At 40.8% G+C, this 12782-nt stretch overlaps 1 protein-coding gene across 4 annotated transcripts in view; it reads right to left on the bottom strand.

Annotated features, from left to right (window-relative positions):
• Nucleotides 1-6764, bottom strand: part of ebf2 (EBF transcription factor 2) — a 32537-nt gene extending 25773 nt beyond the window's left edge. For 2 of the 4 annotated variants that reach the window (XM_084054519.1, XM_084054521.1), the window contains exons 1-3: nt 6190-6764; nt 3838-3994; nt 1162-1225 (exon numbers count right to left, since the gene is read on the bottom strand). In XM_084054519.1, the coding sequence (XP_083910645.1) occupies nt 1162-1225; nt 3838-3994; nt 6190-6320 (352 nt within the window). In that variant the 5' untranslated portion in view covers nt 6321-6764. The remainder of the gene's footprint in view (nt 1-1161; nt 1226-3837; nt 3995-6189) is intronic. The other 2 variants (XM_084054520.1, XM_084054522.1) reach the window with 1 other exon arrangement.
• Nucleotides 6765-12782: the final 6018 nt, after the last annotated feature.

Here is a 12782-nt window from a genome sequence, read left to right as displayed (position 1 = left end):
ATGGTGTAGAAAGCAGTGCTTTTATAAATGTGTTCCTCTCATCAAAGTCTCGATCAAGATGCCTTTGATATGGCTTGAGGGAAAGGGGGTGAGATGAGGGTGTACAGAAGAAATGCTGTGCTGTTCACACCTACATTTGTGTGTGCGTGTGCGTGTGCGTGTGCGTGTGTGTGTGTGTGTGTGTGTGTGTGCGCGCGCACGCGCACGTGTGTGTGTGTGTGTGCGGGTGTGTGTGTGTGTGTGTGTGTGTGTGTGTGTGTGTGTGTGTGTGTGTGTGTGTGTGTGTGTGTGTGTGTGTGTGTGTGTGTGTGCTCGTTCATTCTTTCGTGCATGTGTGAGTGCCTGGATGCATGTTGAGGGGGTTTGAGGGGGTTGCTGTGGAACACGTCTTTTATCTTCTCTCCCATGGGTGCCACAGCGATGGCAGAGTAGGGGCAGCAGTGGCTCATGGGAACCAAACCTCTCTCTGTATCTCCTATGTGATGTTGAAACACCACGGGGGGCACAAAATGTACCTAATTTCCCTACATAATATGTGCCCGGAAGTAGCTTCTTTCATACTGTAGTGCATATTCAATGATCAAATGATGAGTGAATGATACACTATAATTTACAAGCATCCTAGAGAAGTGAAAAGAGGGCACCTGTCCCTGAGAGGTAAAATGAGACAGGGGTGCATGCACAAAAGTAAGAATGTTTTCCTTTTGCCAATGACACAAACATTAGACTCTAGATACTGGATAATCAAATTGAACATCATCTGAAAGGGCACAGATACACTGTAGTACCAGTGATTCTCAAAAGACTTTTATTTCAAGGACCCCCAGTTTGATTGCATTAAGCCACAGGCCCCATCAACAACTAAGTTTTTTTTTTCTGGGACCCCAATCTACACTGTAAAATCCTCAGTATTAATTTAACTTTCAAATGGAACCAAATGGACCCTCGGGTCCATTTGGTTCCATTTGTACACTCTCTGACACAGACCCGTAATGGCCCATTTTGTTCCTAACTGTCAATCATTTAGCTGGGGTCCCCTTGGGGACCACCAGAGGAGTCAAAGGACCCTTGTTGGTCCCCGGACCACACAATAAGATCCACAATCAACAAGTACAGTCTCCTCAAGGGCATTTGATGGTTTGGTCGTGTGCAGTTTCTTACCATTGCTGTAGAGGAGCTGTAACTTGTAGTGAGTGCCGTTGTTGGTCTTTTCTCCCGTCTGCTCCTTGGACGTGAAGAACAGAGACAGAGAGATGCAGAGCATGCAGTTAAGCACTTTTGGGGGCACAGTCACAGGCACTGCTGGGTCTCCCAAGCACAGTTAAGCATAGTCAAAGTCCCATAATCCTTCGTCTTGCCCTTCCCTTGGAGCAGCGTAGAGAACAGAGGGCCGTAGGCGAGGCTCAAAGCCCATATGGGAACTAACATTGTGTTCATGAGCCGCGTGCTTAACCTAGACTCGGTTGCTCTTTTTAGAGGTTGAACTATCGTGTGTATTATGAAATCCTAAAGCTCCATCAAATACGGTAGTCTTCTCTGCAGGCAAGAAGTTTTAAACCTATGCATGTGTGAATGTTTGCGTGCACGTGCTCACCCGCACCCGTGTGTGTGTGTGTGACTGTGTATGTCGAATGTTTTTTCGCAAGTGGAAAGTACTGTACTGTGAGAGTGAGCAGCAGTCGACCTTGACGGAGAAACTTCCTTTCCTCCATCCCTCCTTCCCCCAGGCTCTCCACTACCATCTCTCTCTCTCTCTCTCTCTCTCTCTCTCTCTCTCTCTCTCTCTCTCTCTCTCTCTCTCTCTCTCTCTCTCTCTCTCTCTCTCTCTCTCTCTCTCATATCCCCCTTTCTTTCTCTTTCTCTACCTCTACTGGTCTTTCTCTAAGTGGTCTCAGAGGAATGCTCTCTGGTCCAATAACCCAGGAGGCCAGCATCATAGAGAAGAGAAAGAGAAAGAGGGAGAAAAGAAAGCGTAAGGATGAGGGGCGGTGGGGGTGTAAAGAAACTAAGAGCTAAGCAGACAGTTGCGAGACCAAAGTAAGTGAGCACAGTAAGAAAGACGAGCATAAGCAAGAAAGTAGCGGAGATAACAAAACTTAAAATCAAGAGAGATGCTATCAAGAGTTTAATGTCAAGAGAGACGGAAAGGCAGCGAAGAGACTGAAAGTGTGTTTTGTATTAGAAACAAAGAGTGTATATTATTTAACTCCGAAAGTGTAAAAATTGATGCATAAACAGAGGACACTTACTTTCCCCTCACTCCTGCTCTACCTCAGAATAACAACAAAACAAAAACAGATGCCAGGGTAACCATGCAGAAAATGAACTCTGCTACATCCGTCATATACTCTACACTGGCCTGTGGCACAAGCGGTTAGGGGTGAGACTGGGGGGGCACTCTAGCTTTTAGCCTTGGTATTAACGCTGTCGCCCACCCTCTTTCCCCCGCCTCCATCCATCCCCTCTCCTCTTCTGACAATCACAGTAAAACAAAACACAGTTTGGACTTCAGTTGAGGGGCTCTGCCCTCTTGTTTCTCTCTGAGGGAAGAGCTGTTGCCAGTTTAGGATTTTCACGCCCCCCCCACCCACCAGCACATTCTGACCACAAGGCAAAAATATCCATCAACACTCGACACAAGGCTCCCACCCTGAGCAGCCCTGTCTCTCTCTCTCTCTCTCTCTCTCTCTCTCTCTCTCTCTCTCTCTCTCTCTCGCTCTCTCTCTCTCTCTCTCTCTCTCTCTCTCTCTCTCTCTCTCTCTCTCTCTCTCTCTCTCTCTCTCTGATTCTCAGGATTCCAACGTACACCTTTCCTTATTTTGGCCTGCTGTCCGACTGGAGGAATTCAGCTGGCTCCCCCTCTTAGCAATATTTGCAGCAGTGGGGGTTGGGCGGTGGGGTGGGGGGGCATGAAAGGAAGCGACTTTGATGATTAGTTCACTGTATAACTTAAAAAGAGCAAGCATAATTTGCATTAAAAAATAGAAAGAAAAAAAGTAGTGATGTAGTGATGTCCTCCTAATGAGGCAAGCTGCTAATTAGTCATTAAATATTCTTTTTCAATCCCACATGATCAGCTTATTGAGGGTGCAGCTTGTGTAAACATGTAGCCGTCAGCTGTTCAATATGCTTGGTTTTATTAGGATGTGGGAGTTCAAGTTCTGCACCTGGTTGTAGGATGCATACAGCTTCTGCACAGTCAAACTTGTAAAAATGGGCCCTTGCAGGTCCATTTCTACACTTGCAGAGTTAAATTAACACTCAGGATTTAGGTTTACGGCTGTCTAATCACAGAATTCCAGAAATTGATTATGACAAATTTACATTGTCATAATCAAAGCCTTTAGAATTTTCACTTGTAGCATCTACATGGTGTCAACTTAAAAGTATATCCTCAACTCTAAACCTGGGTCATTTTTACACTTTCAGCGTTAAATTAACACTCCGGATGTGAGAAGAACAGTAGGACACGTATACTGTACGCACTTACAGAATGTGTGTACATATGTGTTTGTAGAAATGTGCACATGTCATCAAAAAGTGCGACTCCCAGTCCCTACCCTCCTTCAAAACCGCCATAAAAGAGCACCTGTCTGCAATTTGCAACTGGACCTATAGACAAGTCTTCTAGCTTGCCAAAAGAAATTACCCCCCACTGTTTTTCTGTAAATATACTTTTACTGCTCCTAGTAGTATTGATGATTTCACCCCCCCCCCCCCCCCCACACACACACACACACACACACACACACACACACACACACACACACACACACACACACACACACACACACACACACACACACACACACACACACACACACACACACCACACACCTTGTCATGTTCAACAAAGTCCACAAAGGAGGTCCTCTCCACTTCTACAGGCTGGCCATGTCTGTCATAGAGAGCCAGAACGAAGTGGAAGAAGTTGGACTTCCGCAGGTTGGAGGGTGGCTGCTTCTCAAAGTGAGCTCTGGACAGGGCTACTCCACTGAGGACACACAAGAGGAACAGATGATCAACAATCAAGCATTTGAACTTTGTGGTTCACAGTAGTGTTCATTTAATCCTGAGAGTGTACAAACATAACTCAACACTGAGGATTTATTTTTCTGTGATTACATTTAAATGCAATCCTAAAATACAAACAGAGACAGGAAGGCCTTGTGATAATTATCTTTTATGCACTTGTTTCTCAGCATGAAAAAGAACACTTTCTGACATAATTTTCCTATATGCTCAATTAACTGAATGTTTTCCAAAATATCTCAAAATAAAGATGTAGCCCCAATAGGCTTTTAGATAAATGAAAAACCACTAAATAATAAATAAATACTGTTAAGTTAATTCATTACACACACACAATGTATGTTTGCTTTCCTGACCCTTTGATGAAAAATAATTGTATAGCCTGGTGGGGATTTGTCTCTTTACAGTAGTAGGCCTACAGCCTATCGGCTATGAAATTCTCTTCACAAAATTAATGTTAACTGGAAACAGCCTGTTGTTAATAGTAGCCTAGGTCTATAGACAGTACAGACATCATACAAATTATATGGTGTATAGCAGAACTAATGAACGGCATTTCAAAGTTTGATTGACTAGTGAATGGGCCTCCAACATGTGACTGTTAATAAAGGTTGCCTCATGTAATGTCACATTTACCACAATGGGTAAATCATGATAGTTATGAATAATCATAATAATTCATAAAAGATCAAACGATTTAAAAACAAAACCTAATAAATATTTACTCTAATTTAAAATTACATGATTTAGACCATAGAATAGTCATTGAGCAACAGAAAAGCACATTTCCCCCCTAAATTGCATAGCAATCAAAGGCAAACAGACATTTAAACAAGTAAAATAAGTAATCTACAACAAATTAGGTTGATTAAAAAACGCAGGCTTCAAAATGCTATAAAAGACCTTCAGATCCTGGAGACATGAATCCCGGATGTTTAGCTCTCAAGTAACCACAATAAATATCTGTATAGGGAAACCTAAAGCTTATTTTATTTACATCTAATCTTGTCTAATCAGGTCTGGATATTTTTTTTTCAAGGCAATTAAACCGGTTCAGATTTTGCCTGACATCTATTGGATGATAAGTCAACAATAAACTGAGCCCAGAAACTATTAATTTAACCCTTTTTCCCTACAAATGACATCAAAATAGTTTTGAATCCCATTTAAAATGTTCATTAAACGAAAGACAAATATAACTGTTTTTGAGTTAGTCTATCTGTAAGGCTAAGGCTATCATTAACTCCATTAACGAACAATGCTCAATTCCTTGTAGAAGTAAAAGATATATATATATATATATATATATATATATATATATATATATATATATAGAGAGAGAGATAATAATGTATATACAACTAGTTAAATCTCTCTAAATGCCAGGCATAATAATTATGTCAAGAGGCAACTTGGGGCTGAGTTTTTAATGCAGCGAAATAAGTTAAAACAAACAGGGGAAATACATTTTTATCTTCTAATTAATTATATATTTTTCCGCTACAAAGAGTAATTATAGCCGCTGAAAGTGTCACCAATTTAAATGTAGGTTACTCTCGTTCAAAATGTAATTTAATTAGGCTACGATATATAGGCTAATTATCTCATTTGAATTGTTTTGTTATGTCTCATGTCAAATGTCATGTCGTCTAATTCAATCCTGGCAAAACAGCTATTATTTTATGCTTGCACTCTTGTCAGGAGGTAGCCTATAGATAGGTCGGTTATATTTGTTTTTAGTTTTTCTTTACATTTTGACAGCCACACACGACCTTTTACTATAACGCCAGACTTTCACTGTCGCGATTATGTGAACAAATGATATGCATATGCTATGTGTTTTAGGCTACCCTTTCCTGTCATTCTTGTAGCCTACCACATTTGAAGAAGTTACAAAAGTTTAGGATGGAAGGTTTTAAAGAAGACTATAGGGTCATATTTTGCAACAAGTAGCCTATACCTCGCATCACTTGTCGGTTCATGTATGATCCAAAGACATAGACCTATTTTGTTGTTACTTATTCAATTGAGACAAGCACTTCTTAGCCTATATAATGGACACAAAATGTTAAAACCTGATTGCCTAAGGCCTAACGGAAAATTGGCCAATATCCGAAAGAATGCCAATTAGCAGAGGTGTTTTCCTCTATACTTTACCTTTGTGCCGCTACATTGGCATCCACAACTCCAACGTTACGCACCCACGACCGAACCGGATCCATCTCCTCGAGTGTTCTCTCTTTTAATCCACCAACTTCTCGTATCAGATGCTCCTGGATCCCGAACATTTAAGCCCTATAGGTTAAACCAATGGACGCACTTTGTTAATCTTCACAAGTTGGAGAGCTAAAGCAGAGTCCATTCAGTGCGATGCGCTGCAAGAGCGCGTGATGGAAGAAAGATGATTTCAGAGGTGACCTATAAAAATACCAAATAACCAGCCTTTTAGATCGTTTATCTCTGGTATCCTTTGACTCTTATTCAAGCCTTTTCAAGGCTGGAATGGCGGGTGATAGGTATATTCCTCCGCTGACTGAAATCATTGTCCAAACGCAATATCCAGCTCAGTTCGAGCCCAGATGGATCACCTGTTCGGCGGACACAACTCTTCTTCGACACGTTTCAGCAAGTCTATCCCAAAATATCCTAAAACTGTTAAACATATAATATGCAGCCCAAGATCATGAGTAAACCGAACCAAACACGCGAGTTGAATCTAAGGGCCAGTGAGCTTGTAATGAACCACTACACTGTCTTGAAGCATGAATGAGACTCTCTGCCGGGATAGTGTATGGAGGAGGGGCCACGATGCCAGATGAGGGACCGCTTGTTGGAATGGATGCTCTCATTGGTGTAAAGTGCATCCGTTGTTTGGACTATTGCCAGATTTAGCGTCCAACCAGCCAATAACTTTCGTATAGCTCCTCAAACTTTTCTCACATCACATCAAGTCTGTTATAGGGCAGCCATATAGTTAAGGGAAACTTAACTAAAATTAGGACAACAATTGGTTAAATGTTAAAATATTTCGTAATGTGGGTAATACGTTAATCGAATACCAAAACGCTCGAACCAAAACACAGTCGCCCCGGGTCAAATCCGACGACCTCGGAACGGTCACCACCTGGTATTCCTAAAAGTAACCTCAGTATAGGCTACTATGCCTAAGTCTATCCTTCGGTAAACTATGCCTGAAAACCTAACCTTATTCCCAAACGTAACCTCAGTAAAACGGTGCCAAAACCTAACCTTATTCCTAAACTTAACCTCAGTAAAATTATGCGTAGCCCTAAACTTATTTCTAATCTCATCCTCATTCCTCAGTAAAACAAATACACGAATACAAGAACCGCTGCATGGGGGCGAGCGGTCCGCGAAAGAAATGGGGGTGAGCGTGTTTTGGGGGCGAGTCTTCTGGTTACCTATTAATCTATAAAGCAACATTTTAGCAGCATAATGATGGTGTGCTTCGCAATCACCGTGCGTAATGCTCGTGCGCGTGTGAGTGTAGGGGGGGAGTTGCATATATACACTTTAAAACCCTCCAGATTTTACTGTTTATGTCAATGCTGACACCAAGGATATACCATTGCCTGCGTTTATTACACCCGCACGAGCATGCAACAATTAGCCGAAATGGAATTAAAGGCTACTATTATGTCATTGTCAAGGCTGACGAAATGCCAACTTTTTGCTGGGAAAAGTCTCAGCAGGACAACTTTTAGTTGCACCGAGACGTTTAAGTTTTGTGAAAATCTAGTTTGGTGGTTTATCCTATACTCTTTCATGAAGTGCGCTCGCGGCAGCTTGGCCGTCTGCTCTCTATATGAACAATGCACGTGCAGTGATTGAACGCAGTGCTTCCACTGAGGAGGCATCCAATCAGTGTCATGCTGCTACAATGGACGTCTGCTGCATCCATCAATCTCCAGCGGCACCACGCAGTACCAAGATCTGATTGGCTCTCATGCCTTAGCCTGACAGGGTCAAAAATTATATCAACAAACCAGACTGTCATTATTATGTGCAAATTCAAACTTGCCAATGATGACATTATCTCGTCCCAATAATAACCCTGCAGGCTATATTTATTAAGGGCCTGATATGTTTTATTCTAATATGAATTGTGAGTTGAGCAATATATCTCATATAGGCTATTGCTCTGAGATAATATAGATATGAAACATTTCGTGCCTATAATCAAACACAGGTTTTGTATTGTTCTTCATGTTTTGGTTATTTTAATGTGGGCTACAAAACTAAAATAGGCCTGTATGCCTAAGTATGCTATAGCACGTTTGATGCATCTCTTCTCTTGTAACCTTTAGAAAATATTTTCCGTTCCTGTTCCACTGGCGTTGAAAAGGAAAGTTTTTTTTTTCTTTTTCATGCTGGCTCCTGCGGCCCCTTAGAGGCCATTGTCTCTGTTTAGACTGAACAATGAATGTAAATCTCCCCCCTTCGATCCCGCCTCAACCGACCATCTGCCACAGCGCGGGACACAGTCAGATGTTTCCCCAATTATGAGAACAGTCTTGCGGAATCCTGTCACTGAATCTCCGCCCTGTCGCCGTGTTCCTTCTCCTCTTTCCCTGGTGTACGTTGACTCGTTTTGATTGACAGCTCTACTTAACCCGAAACCATGAAAAATCTATAAATGCTGAAGGCAGCATGTTGACACAAATCTGCAGGGTAAAATTCCTCTACTCCCCTCAAACAAGTACGGATGTTAGTTATTCAAGGAAGATGCGTTCTTATAAAAAGTGAATTTGATGAGAGTTGTCAAGAAAGACTTTGCGAATATAGGGAATGTGTTGTGGACGCAAAAGTTAACCCGGGCCATGCCATGCATCCTTGTGTTGGGGACTGGGAATTCTCTCTTCTTCTTCTTTCTTCTTTCTTCTTTCTTTCTTGGCTTATTCTTTAGCAGAAAATAAACATCTCACTTTATTTGTCTTTATACCCAACATGTGGATGTAAATTTGAATCTGAATCAATTTATCAAAAGCTAGGCCTACGTTTAACTTAGCAAGTCAATTTGCACTGATCATTTTAACTTTTATTTCAAGATTTAACTTGAGACCAGCTTGTAAACTATTATACTTCGTTTTCAAAATAATTGAAATGTTTCAGCAACGTTCAAGCTATAGCTCTTGAGTGGATCCCTGCAATATACACATGCAAACCATTAACTTTTAGTAGCCCAAGCCCACAATAAAATAAATAAAATAAATAAAATAAATAAAATAAATAAAATAAATAAAATAAATAAAATAAATAAAATAAATAAAATACTATGCTATGCTATGCTAAAACAAGTAGCCTATAACACAGGCCTCATTTATTAACCTTTTCTTAATCTAGCCTTACAAATTGGGGAACTATTTGGAAATTATTTGTGTCAAGAAATTGCTTCATGCTCTTTTGGGGACCAAATGTATTATGTTCCACCTTATCCTTTAGCTGCTTAAATGCCTGTGAGTGTTTGTGCAAGGGTTTGGTGATCTGGTCTACTCATGGGCTATAAAATGCTGACTAATCCATTCATGACCTTTAAGAGATTACTATCTAAGAGTCAAAATGACAGAATTTAGCCTGGAAAGTTAGTATAGTTTTCTGAAGATGTCTTCAACTCTGTGCAACGGCTGTATCTCTGTTTTGCTTTTGTAATTTTGTGAAGCGGATACCCAGGCGAGAAGGAGGATTAACCGAACCACAAACGTCTTTCTAATCAATTTATCCCACTGAGACGGTCAGCGCGTGTTTGGGGGGCGGGGCCAGGAATCAGTGACTGCTAAACAGAACAATAGGGTATCGTGTGCCACTCTGCCTCCTCACAATCCCCCTGCTCCCCTGGGAGTACCAGCCCACTCTCTGTGGATGGCAGTCGGTCCACGGAGGTCACGGGGGGCGTGTGGGGGGCGGCCTGTAGACAGTGTTGCCATGTCCACTTATTATAAGCGACTTCTGGGCTTCTTTTTGGGCTTGTTTTAAAGGGTAGTTGATTATTTTTGTTCTTTAAACCACTGGTTCTAAAATATTGTATGTATATATTATATATATTTTAAGATATAATTATCCAAGGACCCTCATCTGAACCCCCATACAAGATTTGTGTTGTTAAAATATTTTAAAAAATATAAAAATATATACTTTTTTTCCCTCCAAGATTTCTTTATTAAAATAGCCAATCTACAAGCTCACAACGCTTTTTGGGCTTGTTTTCATAGACCTGGTTGCTTATTTCTCTCATACAATCTGGCAACACTGCCTGTAGACGCAGCAGCTGGTTCCCGTCCCTTCTTTCCACTCTGGAGAACAACAGAACTAATGCGACCCACCACGTCCGTATATCGATCACCATATATTGCGCTCATTTATTTGTTTACTTTATTTAAGCAGGGCTGCTGAGACCCTGGGGAATACCGGCACCCTCAATTAAAGTGGACCGGCATGCCCTATAGTTTAGTTTCTATCATTATAGGCTACCATAAAAACAAATAAATAATTAAAATTAAATTTTGAGTGGCGAAGGGCTGCTGATGTTAATATTTTTTTATTTTAAATCTGTAAGATAAAAACCTCGAACACCTAGTTGAAAAATAGTGTGACAAGCCTCGGCAATTAAAATCAAAACTTCAGAAAGGCACAGAAATGTGTCTTTGGTTGAAACAATTAATTAAGATAGCATATTAATTAATATAGGACTATGAAAGCATGCATCGGAATACAACATTTTCACATTAAAAATGAAAATTGGGGACAATATGATGACGATGATGATGATGATGTTGATGTTGATGATAATGAGGATGATGTTGATGATAATGAGGATGATGATGATGATGATTCATATAGGCTATAGTGCTGGGAGTGGGAGTCCAAGATTTGCATTAGCTAGGTTGAACTTTTCTTCATCAATTTGGAGGATGATGAGAAAGCAGTAGAGAGCTTAATGTCAGCGCATCTCATCTCACCTCCTCTTGAAACCTGTAAGTGTCATGGCTCATGCTCAGACTCTTTGCTTTCCAGTGTAAGGCATTGGTTCTCAAAGTGGGGTCCGGGGACCCCCAGGGGTACTTGAGGGGATACCAGGGGGTCCCCAGCTAAATTATTTATAGGAACCAAATGGACCCTTATGGGTCTGTAACTCTCAGAGTTAAATTAAAATTGATTTTACAATAAGAATTGGGGTCCCAGAGATAGAAATGCCATTAAATGGGGGTCCGTAGCCAATGCATGTCAAACTGGGGGGGGTCCTTAAATTACAATGAATGAGAATCATTGCTAGAGCCGTAAGAATCTTCTCTTATGGGGGTCCCTGGCTGGCATATCTTTTCAAATGGGGGTCCGCGGGCTAATAAGTGTCAATGTGGGGGTCCTTGACATGGAAAAGTTTGAGAACCACTGGTGTAAGGCAAAGAGGCTGACCATGAGCCATGACAGCTGCTTGTTCGGATGTTTCCCAAACCACGATCGGCGGTTCAAGCTATTTCAGTCGCGTGGGATATTTTTAACAGCAATGCGGAGCTTCCTTACTGTAATAGTGCGGCAACATGATGCTGACATGATCCGCAAGGTTGCCAGTTCAGTTGGCCTAACAATGTGAAAAGTCCTGCAGGGGAAGAGGAGAATAAGTAGGCTAACGGATGTCTTAATAAATTAAATATTTAATTTACTTTCTTCTTCTTCGAGGGGAAAGGCCTAACGGATTTTTTTGTGTGCCTTAACCAGCCTATATTATTTTGTTGTAGCCTAAGACAAAATTGAATAGTGAAAATAGGCAGGAGTCTTGAGCTTGTAGATCTGATATTTTCGAACATGTTGATTTTGTCTTATCTTTGGAAATGTTCGCTTACAATGACATGCCCAAAATATGCCAGACTGACAGTTGTTAAAGGAATTTTGATAGGGTTAATAATATAGAGAGAGAGAGAGAGAGAGAGAGAGAGAGAGAGAGAGAGAGAGAGAGAGAGAGAGGGGGGGGGGGGGGGGGGCTAGAGAGGGGCCCCAACACACAACTATTGATCAATCAAAGTAGATGAGAATATCACAGAAACATCACAGTTTAATGCTTGAAACAGAGTACATTTATATTAAACAGTATAGGCTAGTCTGCTTCTGCATCTTAGGAGGCCATTATGTGACCCAACTCACACAGCCTAATCTACCAAAAGGTAGGCCTATCTACATTTATAAATATAGCATAAAAAGTAGCAGGTATGTGAACATATAGGGTGCAAAAAGCGATGTCATCACATCACTCACATGATGACCAAGGCCTGACTTGTACCATGTAGGCCTACTTTAGTTTCTATTCTCATGTCCAGTGGTGTAGTCACTAAGGACATTTACTCTGTACTTTTTTAGGTATTTTTTACTTGGACTGGAGTATTTCCAATTTTCAGTAGCCTACTTTTACTCCACTATATCTCAGAGACATATATTGTAGCCTACTTTTACTCCACTACAATCATTTGAAAACTTTAGTTACTAGTTACTTTGAAGATATTGGTCATTACAAAACATACATGAACCCCTTCAGCCATGTTTACGTTCAGCCATTTGAAAATAGCCGATCTACAAGCTTGTAGATCTGCTATTTTCAAAAGCTTTTTACACATTTGAAAACTTGTGAAATGGGACATTCTGCATAATGAGTATATACTTTCTATTTTTGGTACTTTAAGTACATTTTGATACCAATACTATTGTACTTTTACTCAAGTGAATTTTTAATTCCTGACTTT

Source organism: Gymnoscopelus microlampas (genome assembly GCF_963454915.1).
Source record: "Gymnoscopelus microlampas genome assembly, chromosome: 4".
NCBI classification, from domain to species: Eukaryota; Metazoa; Chordata; class Actinopteri; order Myctophiformes; family Myctophidae; genus Gymnoscopelus; species Gymnoscopelus microlampas.
The sequence above is the reverse complement of the archived record's forward strand: the minus strand, read 5'-3'. Positions and strand labels throughout refer to the sequence as shown.